This window comes from Scyliorhinus torazame, chromosome 7, assembly GCF_047496885.1.
Source record: "Scyliorhinus torazame isolate Kashiwa2021f chromosome 7, sScyTor2.1, whole genome shotgun sequence".
NCBI lineage: Eukaryota > Metazoa > Chordata > Chondrichthyes > Carcharhiniformes > Scyliorhinidae > Scyliorhinus > Scyliorhinus torazame.
In genome coordinates, this window is record NC_092713.1 from 170368710 (window position 1) to 170389534 (window position 20825).

Genomic DNA, 20825 nt, shown 5'->3' on the forward strand with positions numbered 1-20825 from the left:
CGAATATTCATATGTTCGTAAGCGCAAGGATCACACTGAACTGATAAGATTATGGTAATTATACATTGAGACATAATCAATGTTAAAATGTATTCCTGGCATGCAAAACCTTAAATTAGTGTGAATAAAGGAAGACTCAGCACGTCACTTCTGAAAGGTTGCTGACTCCTGCTCGAAGTGCTGAAGAAAACCATTTGTGCCTTGGGAAAGGAGTATTCACCCAGGAGATGCTTCACTTACGCATGTGCATGGGAACGAGAAGGTCCAGCGTCTTCTGTGAGAGGTGAGGCCAAATAGTCATGATCTCCTTTCGTAGCTCAGCATCTAACTGCTGCTTGTCTGCTCCACCTGAAAGAGAGTTTATTCCAGAGCTACACCTGAATACGTATCTCAATATAACCCACACCCAGAGCGGAAATCAAGAGTACAGAGATATCCTGAGAGAGACTGATGGATGTCAATCACTGTACAGATATCTCCTCATGGAGAGGGACTGAGAGATGACAGTCAGTGTACAGACATTGCCCCATTTAGCTCAGTGGGCTAGTCAGCTGGTTTGTGATGTAGAGCAAGGCCAGCAGCATGGGTTCAGATACTTTTTTTCCTTTATTTTATAAATTTAGAGTACCCAATTAATTTTTTCTAATTAAGGGGCAATTTAGCGTGGCCAATCCACCTACCCTGCACATCTTTGGGTTGTGGGGGCGAAATCCACGCAAACACGGGGAGAACATGCACACTCTACATGGACAGTGACCCAGAGCCAGGATCGAACCCGGGACCTCGGCGCCGTGAGGCAGCAGTGCTATCCACTGCGCCACCATGCTGCCCCAGCATGGGTTCAATTACTATACCAGCTGAGGTTATTCATGAAGGCCCACCTTCTCAACCTTGCTCCTTGCCTGAGGTGTGGTGATCCTCAGGTCAAACCACCACCAGTCAGCTCTGCCACTCAAAGCGGAAAGCAGCCGATGGTCATCTGAGACTATGGTGACTTTACCCTTTACCTTATCTCCTCATGTAGAGTGTCTGAGAAATCCCAGTCAGTGTACAGATATCTCCTCATGGAGACTGGAACGATGGAGACTGAGGGGTGACCTAATAGAAGTTCACAAAATTATGAGTGGTATGCACAGAGTGGATAGTCAGAAGCTTTTTCCCAGGGTAGAAAAGTAAATTACTTAGGGTCATAGGTTTAAGATGCAAGGGGCAAAGTTTAGAGGAGATGTGCCAGGCAAGTGTTTTTTTAACAGAGGGTGGCGAGTGCCTGGAACTCGCTGCGGAGGGAGATGGTGGAAACAAGTATGATAACAACGTTTAAGAGGCATCTTGACAAATCTATGAATAGGTTAGAAATAGAGGGATACGGACCCCGGAGGTGCAGAAGAACATATAACATAGAACAGTACAGCACAGAACAGGCCCTTCGGCCCTCGATGTTGTGCCGAGCATTGTCCGAAACCAAGATCAAGCTGTCCCACTCCCTGTCATTCTGGTGTGCTCCAATATCCAATAACCGCTTGAAAGTTCCTAAAGTGTCCGACTCCACTATCACAGCAGGCAGTCCATTCCACACCCTAACCACTCTCTGAGTAAAGGACCTACCTCGGACATCCCTCCTATATCTCCCACCCTGAATCTTATAGTTATGCCCCCTTGTAACAGCTACATCTACCCGAGGAAATAGTCTCTGAATGTCCACTCTATCTATCCCCCTCATCATCTTATAAACCTCTATTAATTCACCTCTCATCCTCCGCCGCTCCAAAGGGAAAAGCCGTAGCTCCCTCAACTTTTCCTCATAAGACCTATCCTGCAAACCAGGCAGCATCCTGGTAAATCTTCTTTGCACCCTTTCGAATGCTTCCACATCCTTCCTATAGTGAGGTGACCAGAACTGCACACAATACTCCAAATGTGGTCTCACCAGGGTCATGTACAGTTGCAGCATAACCCCCCGGCTCTTAAACTCAAGCCCCCTGTTAATAAACGCTAACACACTATAGGCCTCCTTCTCGGCTCTATCGACTTGAGTGGCAATCTTCACAGATCTGTGGACATGAAGCCCAAGATCTCTCTGTTCCTCCACGTTCCTCAGAACCCTGCCGTTGACCCTGTAATCCGCATTCAAATTTTTTCTGCTAAAATGAATCACCTCGCACTTATCAGGCTTAAACTCCATCTGCCATTTTTCGGCCCAGCTCTGCATCCTACCAATGTCTGTACACCAGCCAGTGTACAGATATCTCCAGAGGAGAGGGGACTGAGAGACACCTGTCAGTGTAGATATCTCCTGATGGAGTGGGTTGTAGAGACACCAGTCAGTGTACAGATATCTCCATATGGAGAGGGGACTGAGAGATACCAGTCAGTGTACAGATATCTCCGTATGGAGAGGGGACTGAGAGATACCAGTCAGTGTACAGATATCTCCGTATGGAGAGGGGACTGAGAGATACCAGTCAGTGTACAGATATCTCCATATGGAGAGGGGACTGAGAGATACCAGTCAGTGTACAGATATCTCCGTATGGAGAGGGGACTGAGAGATACCAGTCAGTGTACAGATATCTCCGTATGGAGAGGGGACTGAGAGATACCAGTCAGTGTACAAATATCTCCACATGGAGAGGGGACTGAGAGATACCAGTCAGTGTACAGATATCTCCGTATGGAGAGGGGACTGAGAGATACCAGTCAGTGTACAGATATCTCCGTATGGAGAGGGGACTGAGAGATACCAGTCAGTGTACAGATATCTCTGTATGGATAGGGACTGAGAGACACCAGTCAGTGTACAAATATCTCCACATGGAGAGGGGACTGAGAGATACCAGTCAGTGTACAGATATCTCCGTATGGAGAGGGGACTGAGAGATACCAGTCAGTGTACAGATATCTCCGTATGGAGAGGGGACTGAGAGATACCAGTCAGTGTACAGATATCTCCGTATGGAGAGGGGACTGAGAGATGCCAGTCAGTGTACAGATATCTCCGTCTGGAGAGGGGTTGAGAGATACCAGTCAGTGTACAGATATCTCCGTATGGAAAGGGGACTGAGAGATACCAGTCAGTGTACAGATATCTCCGTATGGAGAGGGGACTGAGAGATACCAGTCAGTGTACAGATATCTCCGTATGGAGAGGGGACTGAGAGATACCAGTCAGTGTACAGATATCTCCATATGGAGAGGGGACTGAGAGATACCAGTCAGTGTACAGATATCTCCGTATGGAGAGGGGACTGAGAGATACCAGTCAGTGTACAGATATCTCCGTATGGAGAGGGGACTGAGAGATACCAGTCAGTGTACAAATATCTCCACATGGAGAGGGGACTGAGAGATACCAGTCAGTGTACAGATATCTCCGTATGGAGAGGGGACTGAGAGATACCAGTCAGTGTACAGATATCTCCGTATGGAGAGGGGACTGAGAGATACCAGTCAGTGTACAGATATCTCTGTATGGATAGGGACTGAGAGACACCAGTCAGTGTACAAATATCTCCACATGGAGAGGGGACTGAGAGATACCAGTCAGTGTACAGATATCTCCGTATGGAGAGGGGACTGAGAGATACCAGTCAGTGTACAGATATCTCCGTATGGAGAGGGGACTGAGAGATACCAGTCAGTGTACAGATATCTCTGTATGGATAGGGACTGAGAGACACCAGTCAGTGTACAAATATCTCCACATGGAGAGGGGACTGAGAGATACCAGTCAGTGTACAGATATCTCCGTATGGAGAGGGGACTGAGAGATACCAGTCAGTGTACAGATATCTCCGTATGGAGAGGGGACTGAGAGATGCCAGTCAGTGTACAGATATCTCCGTATGGAGAGGGGACTGAGAGATACCAGTCAGTGTACAGATATCTCCATATGGAGAGGGGACTGAGAGATACCAGTCAGTGTACAGATATCTCCGTATGGAGAGGGGACTGAGAGATACCAGTCAGTGTACAGATATCTCCGTATGGAGAGGGGACTGAGAGATACCAGTCAGTGTACAAATATCTCCACATGGAGAGGGGACTGAGAGATACCAGTCAGTGTACAGATATCTCCGTATGGAGAGGGGACTGAGAGATACCAGTCAGTGTACAGATATCTCCGTATGGAGAGGGGACTGAGAGATACCAGTCAGTGTACAGATATCTCTGTATGGATAGGGACTGAGAGACACCAGTCAGTGTACAAATATCTCCACATGGAGAGGGGACTGAGAGATACCAGTCAGTGTACAGATATCTCCGTATGGAGAGGGGACTGAGAGATACCAGTCAGTGTACAGATATCTCCGTATGGAGAGGGGACTGAGAGATGCCAGTCAGTGTACAGATATCTCCGTATGGAGAGGGGACTGAGAGATACCAGTCAGTGTACAGATATCTCCGTATGGAAAGGGGACTGAGAGATACCAGTCAGTGTACAGATATCTCCGTATGGAGAGGGGACTGAGAGATACCAGTCAGTGTACAGATATCTCCGTATGGAGAGGGGACTGAGAGATACCAGTCAGTGTACAGATATCTCCGTATGGAGAGGGGACTGAGAGATACCAGTCAGTGTACAGATATCTCCGTATGGAGAGGGGACTGAGAGATACCAGTCAGTGTACAGATATCTCCGTATGGAAAGGGGACTGAGAGATACCAATCAGTGTACAGATATCTCCGTATGGAGAGGGGACTGAGAGATACCAGTCAGTGTACAAATATCTCCACATGGAGAGGGGACTGAGAGACACCAGTCGGTGTATGGATAAGACCATAAGACGTAGGAGCAGAAGTAATCCATTCTGCCCACCAGGTCTGCTCTGCCATTCAATGAGATCCTGATTGATTTAATATGATAATCCTCAAATCCACTTTCCCACCTTACCTCCATAACCTTTAATTCCCTCACTGATTAAAAATCTGCCTATCTCAGCCTTGAACATACTTAACAGGCCAGCCTCTACAACTCTATGCGGTAACAAAAATCCACAGATTCACTAGCCTCTTGAGAGAAGAATTTCCTCTTCATCTCTCTCTTAAATGGATGACCCATTACTCTGAGATTATGCCTTCTGGTCCTAGACCCACAAGGGCAACCTTTCAGCATCTACCCTGTCAAGCCCCCTTCAAATCCTATACGTCTCAATAGGTTTGCCTCTGCTTCTTCTAAACTGAATTCAGGCCCTACCACTCAACCTCACCTCATGAGAAAATCCCTCCATACCCAGGATCAACCTAGTGAACCTTCTCTTGACTGTCTCCAATGCCAGTATATCTTTCCTTTGATAAGGGGACCAAAACTGTTCACAGTATTCCAGATGTGTTACTCATGCCTGGTATAGCTTTTGCAAATCTTCCCTATCTGTATACTCTATTCCCTTTGAAATAAAGGCCAACATTACATTTGCCCTCCCTATTACCTGCTGAACCAGCATGCCAACTTTTTGTGATTTATGCACGAGGACCCCAAAATCCCTGTGTGCTGCAACTTTCTACTACAGTCTTTCTCCATGTAAATACTATTCAGCTCCTTTATTTGTCCTACCTAAGTGCATGTCACATTTTCCAAGATTTGCCAAGATTTTGACCACTCACTTAAGCTGTCTAAATCCCTCTGTAGACTTTTTGAGTCACCCTCACCACTTGCCTTCCCACTTGTCTTTGTGTCTTGAAAACTTGGCAATAGTACATTTGCTTCCCTTAAGTCATTAATATTCATCTCCTTATGGAGAGTGAGTGAGACACACAAGTCAGTGTACAGATATCTCTCTGAGAGAGTGGGGGTGGGGTGGGGGGTGAGATCAAGACTGGTGTTGCGTTACATATCGATGTGGTTCTGTTCTGTTTATCACGTGCTTTTGTAGAAGGCAGTATTACAATGAAGACTTCTCAGATGATGATATAGCCAGTATATGGGGTCTTTTGATCTGGAGGAAAAGCTTAGTATTGCCTCCTACAAGTTACGTCCATGTTATGAAAGGAAAAGGTAACAATTGGAAGGGAGGTGTATTTTTAAATGTTCAGTGATCCGGTTTAGATTGCGACTTAGGAGCAGGATTGCAGCTTGCCTGGTCTGTGGACTCTGCCCGAGTCTCAAATTTCCCACCATGAAGGCAGGTATGGCTTCAGAATTTGATGAGCATTGCATTCATCTCATAATCCAACTCATTATCTATCCCCGTGTGCATTGAAATATTTTGTGGTTGAATCGATTTCAAAATGAAATGACGTCTGAAAAACGTGGATGGCTGATGCACTGTAAATGCATGTATTGTCTGAAGTCAGACATTTATTTTGAATGTATATGTTGACGAGAGGATTAAGATTGGTCGTAATTCTTTATAGCTGAATTCCCGGTGATACAGCGTGACCAGATCAGCAAATGTGTTCATGACGGTGGGATGGCACACGGCGTGTCAACTCCTCAGATCGATTAAGCAGTCTTTTGGCACTGTGGAGCCCAGAGTTAAATCTCGGCTTCGAGTTGGAAATGTCCGATTGGACAAAACCAGCGATTTCAGTGACAGGGATGTAAAACTGTTGGTAAGTTATAGTTGCAAAATACAAGGTGGAATTATCTTGGCTCTAAGTATGCAGAACTGAATGCAATTTACCATCATAAGTGAGGAAGATCAATTATATTAATTTTATATGCATAAATGTGAGGACAGCACACCTAAGTAGTAAGTGTGGTACTGTCTTGAAGAGACAGGCACCTAAATCCACTCCACTTGGGGTACTGTTAGAAGGTTGAGGGACGTCACCCTTGAGCTGTGGGAACCTTTACATCAAATTACCAGTACACATATCAGCTGATTAAAATTCATGGCCTCAGGATGTTCCACACAACTTTAATAGCATTTAAAATGTGGTTAGTGTTGTAAAGTTCATTTGGTCTCTTATTTTGTTACTGGAATTTGCGAACGGGTGGAGAATCCATTCTGACGCCCACATCGGGGTCGGCGCAGTTTTGATGCCGGTTTTCAAGCCTCTGCCCCCTCTGAAATGGCATCATCACTTCGTGAGACGTGCGCCGTTGCAACGGCGTTGGCGCATCATCAGCAGGCCCTCCCGCGATGCTCCGCCCCCGATGGGCCAAGTTCCCGACCGCGTGGTTGACGTGTGGTCTGAGCGGTCGGGGACCTGGCGTGGCGGCTGAAGACTGTCCAGTGCCGCCTAACTCGGCCGGGATCTGTGCGGCTGGCCGAGGGAGGGGACTGGTAGGGGGTTGGCCAGGGGGTGGCCTGGGTGTCCTGTGGGGTCGCAAATGGCCTATCGGGTCCACGCACGGCCGGCGCCATGTTGTAAGGCACGGCCGGTGCAGGTCGTCGCCGTGCGCATATGCAGCCAGAGACCCGGCCATTCTCCAGCTGTTTTCGGCACGGAAGCCGGAATCGGTGAAGGTTCGCCGCTGATTTCTGCGTCGTAAAACGCCCGCAAATTCTCCGTTTCAGCCGCCACCTTGCCGCTGAAATGGAGAATCCAGCCCATTATTTTTAATTTGGTGATTTTTTAAAACTGAAATCAAATTTTGCACGGTGTGATCTGAACTTGCATCGCTTAGGTCTCTGGATTGTCCAGGACATTACCACTACAAGACTGTGGTCATTAAACAGTTTCAAATTAAGGTCAAATAATTCAATCTCTGGAACGCCACCTAGTTATGCCAGTCTTCAGTTCATCTGCTGCCGAGTGCCTCACCTATGCCTTTCTCCCCTCCAAACGTAACGATTACAATAACAATCAATTCTGACTCTCCATTAACTCAAGGTCATCCAAAACTCTGCTACTCGTGTCTTAATTTACATCAAGCTCTGGTCATCTGTGTCTGAGTGGGTTTCTTCCGGGTGCTGCGGTTTCCTCCCACAGTCCAAATAAGTACTGGTTAGGTAGATTGGCTATGCTAAATTGCCCTTGGGTTAGGTGGGGTTGCTGGGTTATGGGATAGGGCGGAGGTGTGGGCTTAAGTAGGGTGCTCTTTCCAAGAGCTGGTGCGGACACGATGGGCCGAATGGCCTCCTGCACTGTAAATTCTATAATTCTATGACACCCATCGCTGTGCTCGCTGACCTACGTCAGCTCATGGTCAGGTCTAGCCTTGATTTTAAATACCATCCTGACTATAAAATGATCGTCCTTCTTTTCAGGTCCTTCCCAATCTCCATAATCTCCTCCAGCCAACAACCTTCTGGCCCCTTGAGCATCTCCCGATTTCGATTTGCTCTACCACCAGTGGCAACCGTCCCTTCAGCTGCCTGGGCCCTAAACTCTGGAATTCCATCCCTAAATCTCTGTCTCTATCTCCTTTAAGATGTTAACTAAAACCTACCTCTTTGCTCGAGCTTTCGGTCACCTGCCCTGATATATGGCTCAGCATCACATTTTGTATGATAACCGCTCTCGTGAAACACCCCAGTATGTTTTACCACATTAAAGGTGCGATTTAAATGAAAACTCCCGCTTAACCCCAGCAGAGAAAGTCTATGCATTGTCTGGTGTGATATCAATGCTGAACATTCCTCTTACCTTTTGCAAGCTTGATGTGAAGTGCAGTCCTGATAAGGCCCATAAGGGTAGAAGTGAAGTGGACAGTCTTCTCTTCGTTCACTGGCATATTCATCAGTACCAGCCTCTATAAAGGAGAGGACAACTAGTCACAAGCAGTTCAGCTACCTGTCCAGAGATAGGAGAACTGGAATCTTAGTTACACTCTTGAGCTTCAGTGATGGTGATGGTTTGTGTGCTGCAATTTAATGTTGCCACAACCATATTCCCCAACCCCTGCACCTCAACCTCCTTCCCAGGTTCCTCCATTCGCTGGATCTTCCTCTCGCTGAGGACAGAAAGCAAGTTGTTTAAGGTACCCGCTAAGGTGGCCAACTCTGGTTGGACGAATTTCTGGCAGTTTTGGCAAATAACCGCCAATTGCCTGCCCTCAAAACTACTGCCATTGGCTGCTCAGCCTGTCCATCTCTATATTGCCCCGCCTTCATATGCTGATTGGAAAGTTATCAAATTCTTCATTTCCTGATTGAATGATTTTTGACTGACAGCCAAGCCATCTGCAATATTTTCTTAACTAAAGCAAATGTGTTCATTTAATGGCCCAATTATTTGCTTTTCTGTTTGCTCGCTATGTCTGGGAGGGCAATCTTTAATTCCTTTGGACTCCAGGGAAATGCCGGAGAGTTGGCAACCCTAGAGCATACTAAACAAACAGCAACAGGCGACATCACCCACATTTTGCAGTGATACCTTAAACGAGGCCACTCTCCCCTCTCGTGATGACTTACTCAATAATTTGTGCAATTTGGAAGGTGAGCACTCACCTCCGCAGTGAATGTCAGCTTTCAATACAACACTTCCATAAGGACAACTCACGCTAGACTCACTGTCTTCTTAACCAGAAGAAGCTGCTGAGTGACATGCAACTCAATATCTCTCCACCCAAAGTGACAGATGATCCATTTTTGTCAGACGACATCCTATTGCGCTGCGCTCAAACCAAAAAGGAAATGGACACACCTCCAGCCTGCACAGGAGACTGGACCAGAATTGGTCATCCTGAGCACCCCCTCCCCACTCGCCCCTGTTGAAGATGAAGCAACAATGCTGTATTGGAAAATAGCAAATGTAATGCCTGTTATTCAAGAAAGGAGGGGGAAGAACTACAGGCCGAGCCTGACATCAGCCATCAGGAACATTCTGGCAGCCATTATTCAGAAATACGTAACAACGTACTGAGAAAATCATAGTATGATCAGGCAGAGCCAATATGGTTTTATGAAAGGGAAACCCAGTTTGCCAAATTTATGAGAATCTTTTGACGATGTAACTAGTAGGGTGATAAAGGGAGCCAATGGATGTTGGAAACCCAGATTTCCAAAAGACATTTGATAAGCTGTCATACAAAAGGTTAACACACCTTTTTATTCATTTAAGAGATGGGCCAGCATTTATCACCCATCCCTAATTGCCCTTGAGAAGGTGGTGGCAAGCTGTCTTCTTGAACCGCTGCGGTCCCTGTGGTGAAGGTACACCCATAGTGTACCTTCACCACAGGGACTAGAAAGGGGCTGTTCAGCACAGGGCTAAATTGCTGGCTTTGAAAGCAGCCCAAGGCAGGCCAGCAGCACGGTTCGATTCCCATAACAGCCTCCCCAAACAGGCGCCGGAATGTGGCGACTAGGGGCTTTTCACAGTAACTTCATTTGAAGCCTACTTGTGACAATAAGCGATTTTCATTTCATTTTCATTTAGTGCTGTTAGGAAGAGAGTTGGAGGTGACATATGAACATAGTTAGAGGACTGATTAATGGACAGGAAGCAATGAGTAGGTAATAAATGTGGCATTTTCAAGGTGCCAGGCTGTGGCTAATGAAGTGCTGCAAAATCAGTGCTGGGGCCTCAACTATTTATAATCTATATGAATGACTTAGACAGAGATAGAGAGTAATGTATCTAAATTTGCTGATGATACAAAGCTAAGTGGAAATGCAAGCTTTAAGGACATAGAGTTCTGAAAAGAGATTGATATGTGATGTGAGTGGGCAACGAGGCAGTAGAGTAATGTGGGCAAGTATAAGGTATTACTTTGATATGAAGGTATTAATATATTAATACTTTGATACCAAGATATTACTTTGATTGCAAGAATGTTGATGTGTGTTGGGTGTACTTGCACAAGGAAGACAGATAGTTAGCATGCAGATACAGCAAAGAAATAGGAAGGCAAATGACAAGTTAGCCTTTATTGCAAGAAGGGTAGAATACAAGAATGAAAACATCTTGCTGCAGTTATACAGGGTTTTGGTGAGACCACATCTGGAATACTGTGTGTAGTTTTGGCCTCCTTATCGAAGGAAGGAGCTACTTGTATCGGAAGCGATGGTTCACTGAATTGGTCCCAGGGCTGAGTAAACTGGGTCTATAGTCTGTGGAGTTTAGAAGAATGAATGGTGATCTTGTTGAAACGTAAAGAATTCTGAAGGAACTTGATAGGGTTGCTACTGAGAGGTCTGGGGAATCGAGAACATGGGGCACAAACTTAGGATGGGAGGATGATAATTTAGGACTGAGACAAGGAGAAATGTCATCACTCAGAGGGTTGTGAATGTCTTTTAAAAAAAAATGTCCAATTAAGGGACAGTTTTGTGTGGCCAATCCACCTACCCGGCACATCTTTGGGTTGAGGGGGTGAGACCCACGCCGTCATGGGGAGAATGTGCAAACTTCACACGGACAGTGACCTGGGGCTGGGATCAAACCTGGGTCCTCGGCGCCGTGAGGCAGCAGTGCTGACCATTGCGCCACCATGCCGCCCTTAGGGTTGTGAATCTCTGGAATTTTGAGACACAAGTAGTTGTGGATTTTCTATCGTTGAATATATTTAAGGTTGGGATAGACAGATTTTTGGTTGCAGGATTCAAGGGACATGCGGAGCAGTGGGAAATGAGCCTTGAGGCGGAAGATCAGCTACGATCGTACAGAATGGTGGAGCAGGTTTGAAGGGCCGAATGGTTGCCTCTTGTACCTATTTCTTATGTTCTTTTGGGCACATCTCTAAAATGTAGACATCTTATTCAATATAAAGGGCTAGATTAAAATTCTCTCTACACTGCCCCCAAACACTTTGTGAGCAGATCCAACATTGGTTAGACAAAGCTCCTTCTACACTGTCCCCATCAAACACTCCCAGGACAGGTACAGCATGGGGTTAGATGCAGAGTAAAGCTCCCTCTACACTGTCCCCATCAAACACTCCCAGGACAGGTACAGCACAGGGTTAGATGCAGAGTAAAGCTCTTTTGACACTGTCCCCATGAAATACTCGGTGGACAGGCACAGCACGGGGTTAGATACAGAGTAAAGCTCCCTCTACACTGTCCCCATCAAACATTCCCAGGACAGGTACAGCATTGGGTTAGATACAGAGTAAAGCTCCCTCTACACTGTCCCCATCAAACACTCCCAGGACAGGTAGAGCACGGGGTTAGATACAGAGTAAAGCTCCCTCTACATTGTCCCCGTCAAATACTCCCAGGACAGGTACAGCACGGGGTTAGATACAGAGTAAAGCTCCCTCTACAGTGTCCCCATCAAACACTCCCAGGACAGGTAGAGCACGGGGTTAGATACAGAGTAAAGCTCCCTCTACATTGTCCCCGTCAAACACTCCCAGGACAGGTACAGCACAGGATTCGATAGAGAGTAAAGCTGCCCCTGCACTGTCCCTACCACCTCCTTGCCTGGATTCACTCAATGTGTGATGCCTTGACCCGGAACAGCCTCAAGTGGGGTTGAGTGAATTTTTCAGTTTTGCGATAAGCAGTGTTTCCTCTGACCTCAGATGAGGCACAAGCGGAAAATGTAGGATCCGTCGACACTGATAAAAATGGATCAATCAAATCTTGAAGTTTGGGATTACCTGTACATGTCCCACGTCTTGATCTTTCAGTTCTGGCAGAACTAAAATCTGTAAACAACTAAATCAACATAATATATTCATAGGACAGAAATGACCAAACAATGCCCTGCAATGCGTGAGGACACCATCCGCCTTTGCAGCATTGAATGGCAAGGGAGTGCTCTAACAATACTATGTTTTTCTAGCACAGAGAGTGTGACAATGAGTGTCAGGGTGGGAGATCAGGGATTAAATGAGTGATTAAACCATGCACCACTCGTGCAGATTTCAAACAAAGCAGATATGTTCTTGCAAGACATGGAGGAGAAGAGGTGGACACAAGTCTTCATACTCATGCATCAGGTTACAGTAAATGAAATGGCCTGGGGCAGCTTCAAGTGGTTGCAGGACTTACATGTATTCGATTTTTTTTTGGACATTTCAGGCGAGGAATGTTAATGCTGTGGAATAGAGGACTTTGCATTCAGCACAGGGTCAGGTACAGAGTAAAGCTCCCTCTACACTATTGCCATCAAACACTCTCAGGACAGGTACAGTACGGGGTTAGACACAGAGTAAAGCTCCCTCTACACTGTCCCCACAAAATGCTCCCAGGTTAAGTAAGTACAGCATGGGGTTGATGCAGAGTAAAGTTCTCTCTACACTGTGTCCATCAAATATTCTCACGCCAGCCATAGCACAGGTGTAGATACAGAGTAAAGCTACCTCTACATTGTCCCCATAAAATATTCGAGGACAGGTATAGTATGGGGTTAGATACTGAGTAAGGAACCATCTACACTGTCCCCAGGAAACATTCCTAGGATAGTGGTTAGATACAGAGTAAAGTTCCCTCTACACTCCTCATAAAATACTCCCAGGATAGGTACAACATGGGGTGAGATACAGAGTATAGTTCCCTCTATAATGTCCCCATCAAATACTTCCAGGACAGGTACAGCATGGGGTTAGATACAGAGTAAAGCTCCATCTACACTGTCCCCAGCAAACATTCCCAGGAAGGTACAGCAGGGGTTAGATACAAAGTAAAGCTACCTATACAACGTCCCCAACAACACAATCCACATCCTGCGCCGGCATCGGCAAGCAAAACTCGCATTTGCATGCGTTTAAATATCATTACCGGGTTTGACCCAGTATGCTCCAGACCTCCGCGATTCTCTGCCCATCTCAGGCAGGAATGACAAAGAACAAAGAACAAAGAAATGTACAGCACAGGAACAGGCCCTTCGGCCCTCCAAGCCCGTGCCGACCATGCTGCCCGACTAAACTACAATCTTCTACACTTCCTGGGTCCGTATCCTTCTATTCCCATCCTATTCATATATTTGTCAAGATGCCCCTTAAATGTCCCTATCGTCCCTGCTTCCACTACCTCCTCCGGTAGCGAGTTCCAGGCACCCACTACCCTCTGCGTAAAAAACTTGCCTCGTACATCTACTCTAAACCTTGCCCCTCTCACCTTAAACCTATGCCCCCTAGTAATTGACCCCTCTACCCTGGGGAAAAGCCTCTGACTATCCACTCTGTCTATGCCCCTCATAATTTTGTATACCTCTAGCAGGTCTCCCCTCAACCTCCTTCGTTCCAGTGAGAACAAACCGAGTTTATTCAACCGCTCCTCATAGCTAATGCCCTCCATACCAGGCAACATTCTGGTAAATCTCTTCTGCACCCTCTCTAAAGCCTCCACATCCTTCTGGTAGTATGGCGACCAGAATTGAACACTATACTCCAAGTGTGGCCTAACTAAGGTTCTATACAGCTGCAACATGACTTGCCAATTCTTATACTCAATGCCCCGGCCAATGAAGGCAAGCATGCCGTATGCCTTCTTGACTACCTTCTCCACCTGTGTTGCCCCTTTCAATGACCTGTGGACCTGTACTCCTAGATCTCTTTGACTTTCAATACTCTTGAGGGTTCTACCATTCACTGTATATTCCCTACCTGCATTAGCCCTTCCAAAATGCATTACCTCACATTTGTCCGGATTAAACTCCATCTGCCATCTCTCCGCCCAAGTCTCCAGACAATCTAAATCCTGCTGTATCCTCCGACAGTCCTCATCGCTATCCGCAATTCCACCAACCTTTGTGTCGTCTGCAAACTTACTAATCAGACCAGTTACATTTTCCTCCAAATCATTTATATATACTACAAAGAGCAAAGGTCCCAGCACTGGTCCCTGTGGAACACCACTGGTCACAGCCCTCCAATTAGAAAAGCATCCCTCCATTGCTACTCTCTGCCTTCTATGGCCTAGCCAGTTCTGTATCCACCTTGCCAGCTCACCCCTGATACCGTGTGACTTCACCTTTTGTATTAGTCTACCATGAGGGACCTTGTCAAAGGCCTTACTGAAGTCCATATAGACAACATCTACTGCCCTACCTGCATCAATCATCTTAGTGACCTCCTCGAAAAACTCTATCAAGTTAGTGAGACACGACCTCCCCTTCACAAAACCGTGCTGCCTCTCACTAACCGTGCTTCCAAATGGGAGTAGATCCTGTCTCGAAGAATTCTCTCCAGTAATTTCCCTACCACTGAAGTAAGGCTCACCGGCCTGTAGGTCCCGGGATTATCCTTGCTACCCTTCTTAAACAGAGGAACAACATTGGCTATTCTCCAGTCCTCCGGGACATCCCCTGAAGACAGCGAGGATCCAAAGATTTCTGTCAAGGCCTCAGCAATTTCCTCTCCAGCCTTCTTCAGTATTCTGGGGTAGATCCCATCAGGCCCTGGGACTTATCTACCTTTAATATTTTTTAAGACACCCAACACCTCGTCTTTTTGGATCACAATGTGACCCAGGCTATCTACACCCCCTTCTCCAGACTCAACATCTACCAATTCCTTCCCTTTGGTGAATACTGATGCAAAGTATTCATTTAGTACCTCGCCCATTTCCTCTGGCTCCACACATAGATTCCCTTGCCTATCCTTCAGTGGGCCAACCCATTCCCTGGCTACCCTCTTGCTTTTTATGTACGTGTAAAAAGCCTTGGGATTTTCCTTAACCCTATTTGCCAATGACTTCTCGTGACCCCTTCTAGCCCTCCTGACTCCTTCCTACTTTCCTTATATTCCACGCAGGCTTCGTCTGTTCCCAGCCTTTTAGCCCTGACAAATGCCTCCTTTTTCTTTTTGACGTGGCCTACAATATCACTCGTCATCCAAGGTTCCCGAAAATTGCCGTATTTATCTTTCTTCCTCACAGGAACATGCCGGTCCTGTATTCCTTTCAACTGCCACTTGAAAGCCTCCCACATGTCAGATGTTGATTTGCCCTCAAACATCTGCCCCCAATCTATGTTCAGTTCCCGCCTAATATTGTTATAATTAGCCTTCCCCCAATTTAGCACATTCAGCCTCGGACCACTCTTATCCTTGTCCACCAGTACTTTAAAACTTACTGAATTGTGGTCACTGTTACCACGCAGGCGCAGTTCACAAAAATTATTAAAAAGCACGGTCTGGTGCCATGGCCTCTGAGGGAGAGAGAAGAGGTAAGAGAAGTTTTTTAAATAGTTATAGAGGGGTAGAAAATGTAGCACTTGCTGGGGGGTGCCTGTCAGTGGCGGGGGGGGGGGGGCAGTAGCGGGGAGCGACTTGACAGACCCGTGGATTCGGAGTGTTCCCCTCAGAATCCGGGTGGCCGGACACGTATCGCATTGCTGCGGTAGTTGCTTTAATGGCAACCATTTGGTACAGGTTACTGGCCCCTGACTGCTCACTCTGCCGACTGCTTACTGTGTCCTGTAAATGTTCAAAGAGCCCCAGGTCATCTGGGAGCCCACACAGGCCACCCCTCTGGAGACCCTCAACCCAGTGTGATGAATGATAACTGTACCCTTAATGTAACGATCCGTTTAAGACCAGGCTTGGAACCCTTGGGGACTTCGCCTCCGGCTCCGCCCCCCCCCAGGGAGCTGTATATAAGGTAATGTTCAGTGGGCAGTTTGCAGTTTGCACTTCTCGGCAGCTGTCTGGTTCTCTGCTAATTAAAGCCTTTGTATTACCAATCATCTCTCTCGAGTTGTAATTGAGGGTATCTCAATTTAATTAGCAGATTACTTCAAGATGGACAGCGGTCTAAAGCCGGAGAAACTCAATCTGGACGCTCGGTCGCCGGAGGCTGCTGAAATTTTTAAGTACTGGCTTTGGTGCTTTGCGGCCTACCTGAACTCCTCAGAGACTGCAGTCGAAGGACCTCGCAAGCTGAGCATAATACATGCCCGGGTGGGCCACAGACTCTCCTCTGTGGTCGAATCGGCTACTACGTACGAAACGGCGGTCGAAATCCTGCAGAAGCGCTTTGTTCAGCCGATAAACATGTACAGTGTTAGGAATGGGGAAAACAAGGAAGAAAAAAAGAAAAGTCCATGTTGACGGTCCGGAGTCTGTCAAAGGTTCAGCCGATCCGGTGCTTTGGTGCTTCGGTGCTTCGTTGGGAGCGGCGTAACGGTGGCGGCGAAGTCGGTGCTGGCGGTGGTGTAGGTGGCACCGATGGTGGTGGTGGCGGTGCTGATGCTGGCCAGTCATCGGGGAACTCTGGGAGCGTGCCAAAATCCTCTTTGTCCTCTTGTGCGGGAAGGGGGGGAGGGGTTGGTCTGGTGGGGTCAATGTTGGCGGCGCGGTGGGAGGAGTGTGTTGGGGTGGAAACTGACGGTGCCAGGTCCCTGAGTGAGACAGTATCTTGGCGGCTGTCGGGGAACTCCACGTAGGCATATTGAGGGTTGGCGTGGAGCAGGTGTACCCTGTCCACCAAGGGGTCCGCCTTGTGGAGTCGGACGTACCTACGGAGAAGGACCGGTCCTGGAGCTGCGATCCAAGTCGGGAGAGACACCCCGGATGTGGACTTCCTGGGGAAGGTAAAAACACATTCATGGGGTGTGTTATTAGTGACGGTGCACAATAGTGACCGGACGGAGTGCAGAGCGTCAGGGAGGACCTCCTGCCAGCGAGAGGCTGGGAGGTTCCTGGACCGTAGTGCCAGCTGGACAGCGCTCCAAACCATCCTATTCTCCTGTTCTACTTGCCCGTTTCCCCGGGGGTTGTAGCTGGTCGTCCTGCTGGAGGCGATATCCCTGCTGAGCAGGAACTGACGCAGCTCATCGCTCATGAATGAGGATCCCCTGTCACTGTGGATGTAGGCGGGGAAACTGAACAGAGCGAAGATGGTGTTGAGGGCCTTGATGACGGTGGCAGACGTCATATCGGGGCAGGGGATGGCAGATGGCGAAGGGGAATCTGGAGTGCTCATCAACCACACTGCGAATGTACGTGTTACGGTCGGTGGAGGGGAGGGGCCCTTTGAAATCCATGCTGAGGCGTTCAAAGGGGCGGGAAGCCTTCACCAGGCGCGCACGGTCCGGCCGGTAGAAGTGCGGCTTGCACTCCGCACAGACCTGGCAGTCCCTGGTGACTGTCCTTACTTCCTCGACGGAGTAGGGCAGATTGCGAGCTTTGACCAGATGGTACAATCGAGTGACCCCTGGGTGTCAAAGGCTGTCGTGTAGGGCCCAGAGTTGGTCCACTTGTGCGCTGGCACATGTACTTCGGGAGAGGGCGTCTGGGGGCTCGTTGAGTTTACCGGGGCGATACAAAATCTCGTAATTATGGGTGGAGAGCTTGATTCTCCACCGTAAGACTTTATCATTTTTGATCTTGCCCCGCTGTGTGTTATTGAACATGAAGGCTACCGACCGTTGGTCAGTGAGGAGAGTGAATCTCTTTCCGGCCAGGTAATGCCTCCAATGCCGCACAGCTTCAACGATAGCTTGGGCCTCCTTTTCGACGGATGAGTGTCGAATTTCAGAGGCATGAAGGGTGCGGGAAAAGAATGCCACGGGTCTGCCTGCCTGGTTTAGAGTGGTGGCAAAGGTGACATCTGAAGCGTCGCTTTCTACTTGGAAAGGCAGTGACTCGTCCACTGCGCGCATCCCGGCCGTGGCGATGTCTGCTCTGATGCGGGCGAAACCATGTTGTGCCTCGGCCGCGAGAGGGAATTGGGTGGACTGAATGAGTGGGCGGGCCTTGTCCGCATAGTTTGGGACCCACTGGGCGTAGTAGGAACAGAACCCCAGGCAGTGTTTGAGGGCCTTGGGGCAGTGGGGGAGGGGGAGCTCCATGAGGGGGCGCATGCGGCTGGGGTCGGGCCCGAGAAGTCAGTTTTGGACTACAGAGCCGAGAATGGCTAACCGGGTCGTGCTGAACACACACTTCTCTTTATTATAAGTCAGGTTGAGAAGAATGGCAGTGCAGAGGAATTTACCGAGGTTGGCATCGTGGTCCTGCTGGTCATGGCCGCAGATGGTGACATTATCTAAGTACGGAAAGGAGGCCCGCAAACCGTACTGGTCGACCATTCGGTCCATTTCCCTTTGGAAGACCGAGACCCCGTTTGTGTCGTTGAAAGGGACCCTAAGGAAGTGATAGAGCCGACCGTCCGCCTCGAAGGCAGTGTATGGACGGTCCGACTTCCGGATGGGGAGCTGGTGGTAGGCGGATTTCAGGTCAATTGTTGAGCAGACCCGGTACTGTGCAATTTGATTGACCATATCAGATATGCGTGGGAGGGGGTACGCGTCGAGCTGCGTGTACCGATTGATGGTCTGGCTGTAGTCCACGATCATCCTGTGTTTCTCCCCAGTTTTAACCACTACCACTTGGGCTCTCCAGGGGCTGTTGCTGGCCTCCTTAAGCAGCCGCTGGACTTCGGACCTGATGAAGGTCTTGGTCCTTGGTGCTGTACCATCTGCTTCTGGTGGCGACGGGCTTGCAATCCGCAGTTAGATTGGCAAAGAGGGAGGGGGGGTCGAAACGGTAAGGGGGGTAGGGGCCCGCCGAATTTGAGGGTGAGGCTCTGGAGATTGCACTGGGAGTCCAGGCCCAACAAGAGTGCAGCGCAGAGATTAGGAAGGACATGGGGGCGGAAGTTATTAAATTCGACGCCCTGGACAGTGAGGGTGACTGTACAGAAGCCTCGGATCGGGTCGGAGTGGGATCCGGAGGCTAGGAAGATCCTTTGATTGGCAGGATGGATCGCGAGGGAGCAGTGCCTTACCGTATCTGGGTGCACGAAGCTTTCGATGCTCCCGGAGTCCAGCAGGCATGAGGTCACGTGGCCGTTGATTTGCACCGCCATCGACGCGGTGGCCAGGTTGTGCAGGCGGGATTGGTCCAGCGTCATCGAAGCGAGCTGCGGGTAGTCGTCGAATGCTTCGGATTGCGAGCGTGTGCGGTTCCAATCTCGGAATGTTCGGAGACCCTGTGGGGAACAAAATGGCGGCGCCCATGGTGCGCACATTGCGGGGTCGGGACAAGATGGCGGCACCCACGTGGCCGAAGGGGGACAAGATGGCAGCGCCCATTGGTCGCACATGGCCCCGGGAGGGGAAGATGGTGGCGCCCATTGTGCGTTTGGCGTGGGGGAGGGGGCGATAGCGGGCGCGATCGCAATGACTGCGCGGGCCTGCCACACAGCCGCAAAGTGGTCCTTCTTACTGCAGGATTTGCAAACGGCAGTGCGGGCCGGGCAGTGTTGGCGGGGGTGCTTCTGCTGACCACAGAAGTAGCAGCGGGGACCCCCGGGGTGCGCGGATCGGCGTGCGACGCAGGCATATTGGGAAGGCAGGGCTCTAGCTGAGGAGGTCGACGGCGGGTTCCAGGAGCGGTAGAAGAGTAGGCAGCGCAGCGGGAGGGGTAAGACTACATTACGGGATGCGACCGTCATGGAGAGTGTCAAGGTTTTCGTCTCCGCTAATTCGAGCATGGCCCCTTCCAGTAATCGTTCTCGGATGTGGTCCGACACAATCCCCGTCACGAAAGCATCGCGCATGAGGAGATTAGCGTGTTCAGCGGCCGTAACGGACTGACAGTCACAGTCCCGGATGAGTAGAATTATGGCGCGCCAGAAGTCTTCGATGGACTCACCAGGTAGTTGTGAGCAGGTGGCGAGTACATGCCTGGCAAAGAGCGTGTTTGTCTTCTGAGCACAGTGTTCTTTAAGGATTTCCATTGCTTTTGCGTAATTCGAGGCGTCTTGGATCAACGGGAACATGCTGGAGCTCAGTCTGGAGTACAGGACGTTTATCTTCTGAGCCTCCGTTGGCACGGGGTCCGCAGCGTTGATGGAAGCCTCAAAACAAGCTAGCCAGTAAGTAAAGTATTTTCTGGCGTTGGGCGAGTGCGGATCTAGCTGCAGGCGATCGGGTTTGATTCTGATATCCATTCTGTGGAAACATCTGACTGCAATAAATTGATGCGCAATCAATTGCACAAAGATGCAGATTGGGTACAACTGTGGCATTATTGCAGTCAGATGCGTGGCCTCCTGCTGCAGCTGGCGAAATGCCAGGGCAATGGAGGTCATGCATATTTATAC

At 48.8% G+C, this 20825-nt stretch overlaps 1 protein-coding gene across 1 annotated transcript in view; it reads right to left on the bottom strand.

The window, feature by feature from the left end:
• The window catches only part of LOC140426708 (probable voltage-dependent R-type calcium channel subunit alpha-1E), a 1526345-nt gene that overhangs the window by 63742 nt on the left and 1441778 nt on the right, over positions 1-20825 (bottom strand). Inside the window, exons 40-41 of the mRNA XM_072511794.1 lie at positions 8533-8638; positions 241-348 (exon numbers count right to left, since the gene is read on the bottom strand). Of these exons, the coding sequence (XP_072367895.1) occupies positions 241-348; positions 8533-8638 (214 nt within the window). The remainder of the gene's footprint in view (positions 1-240; positions 349-8532; positions 8639-20825) is intronic.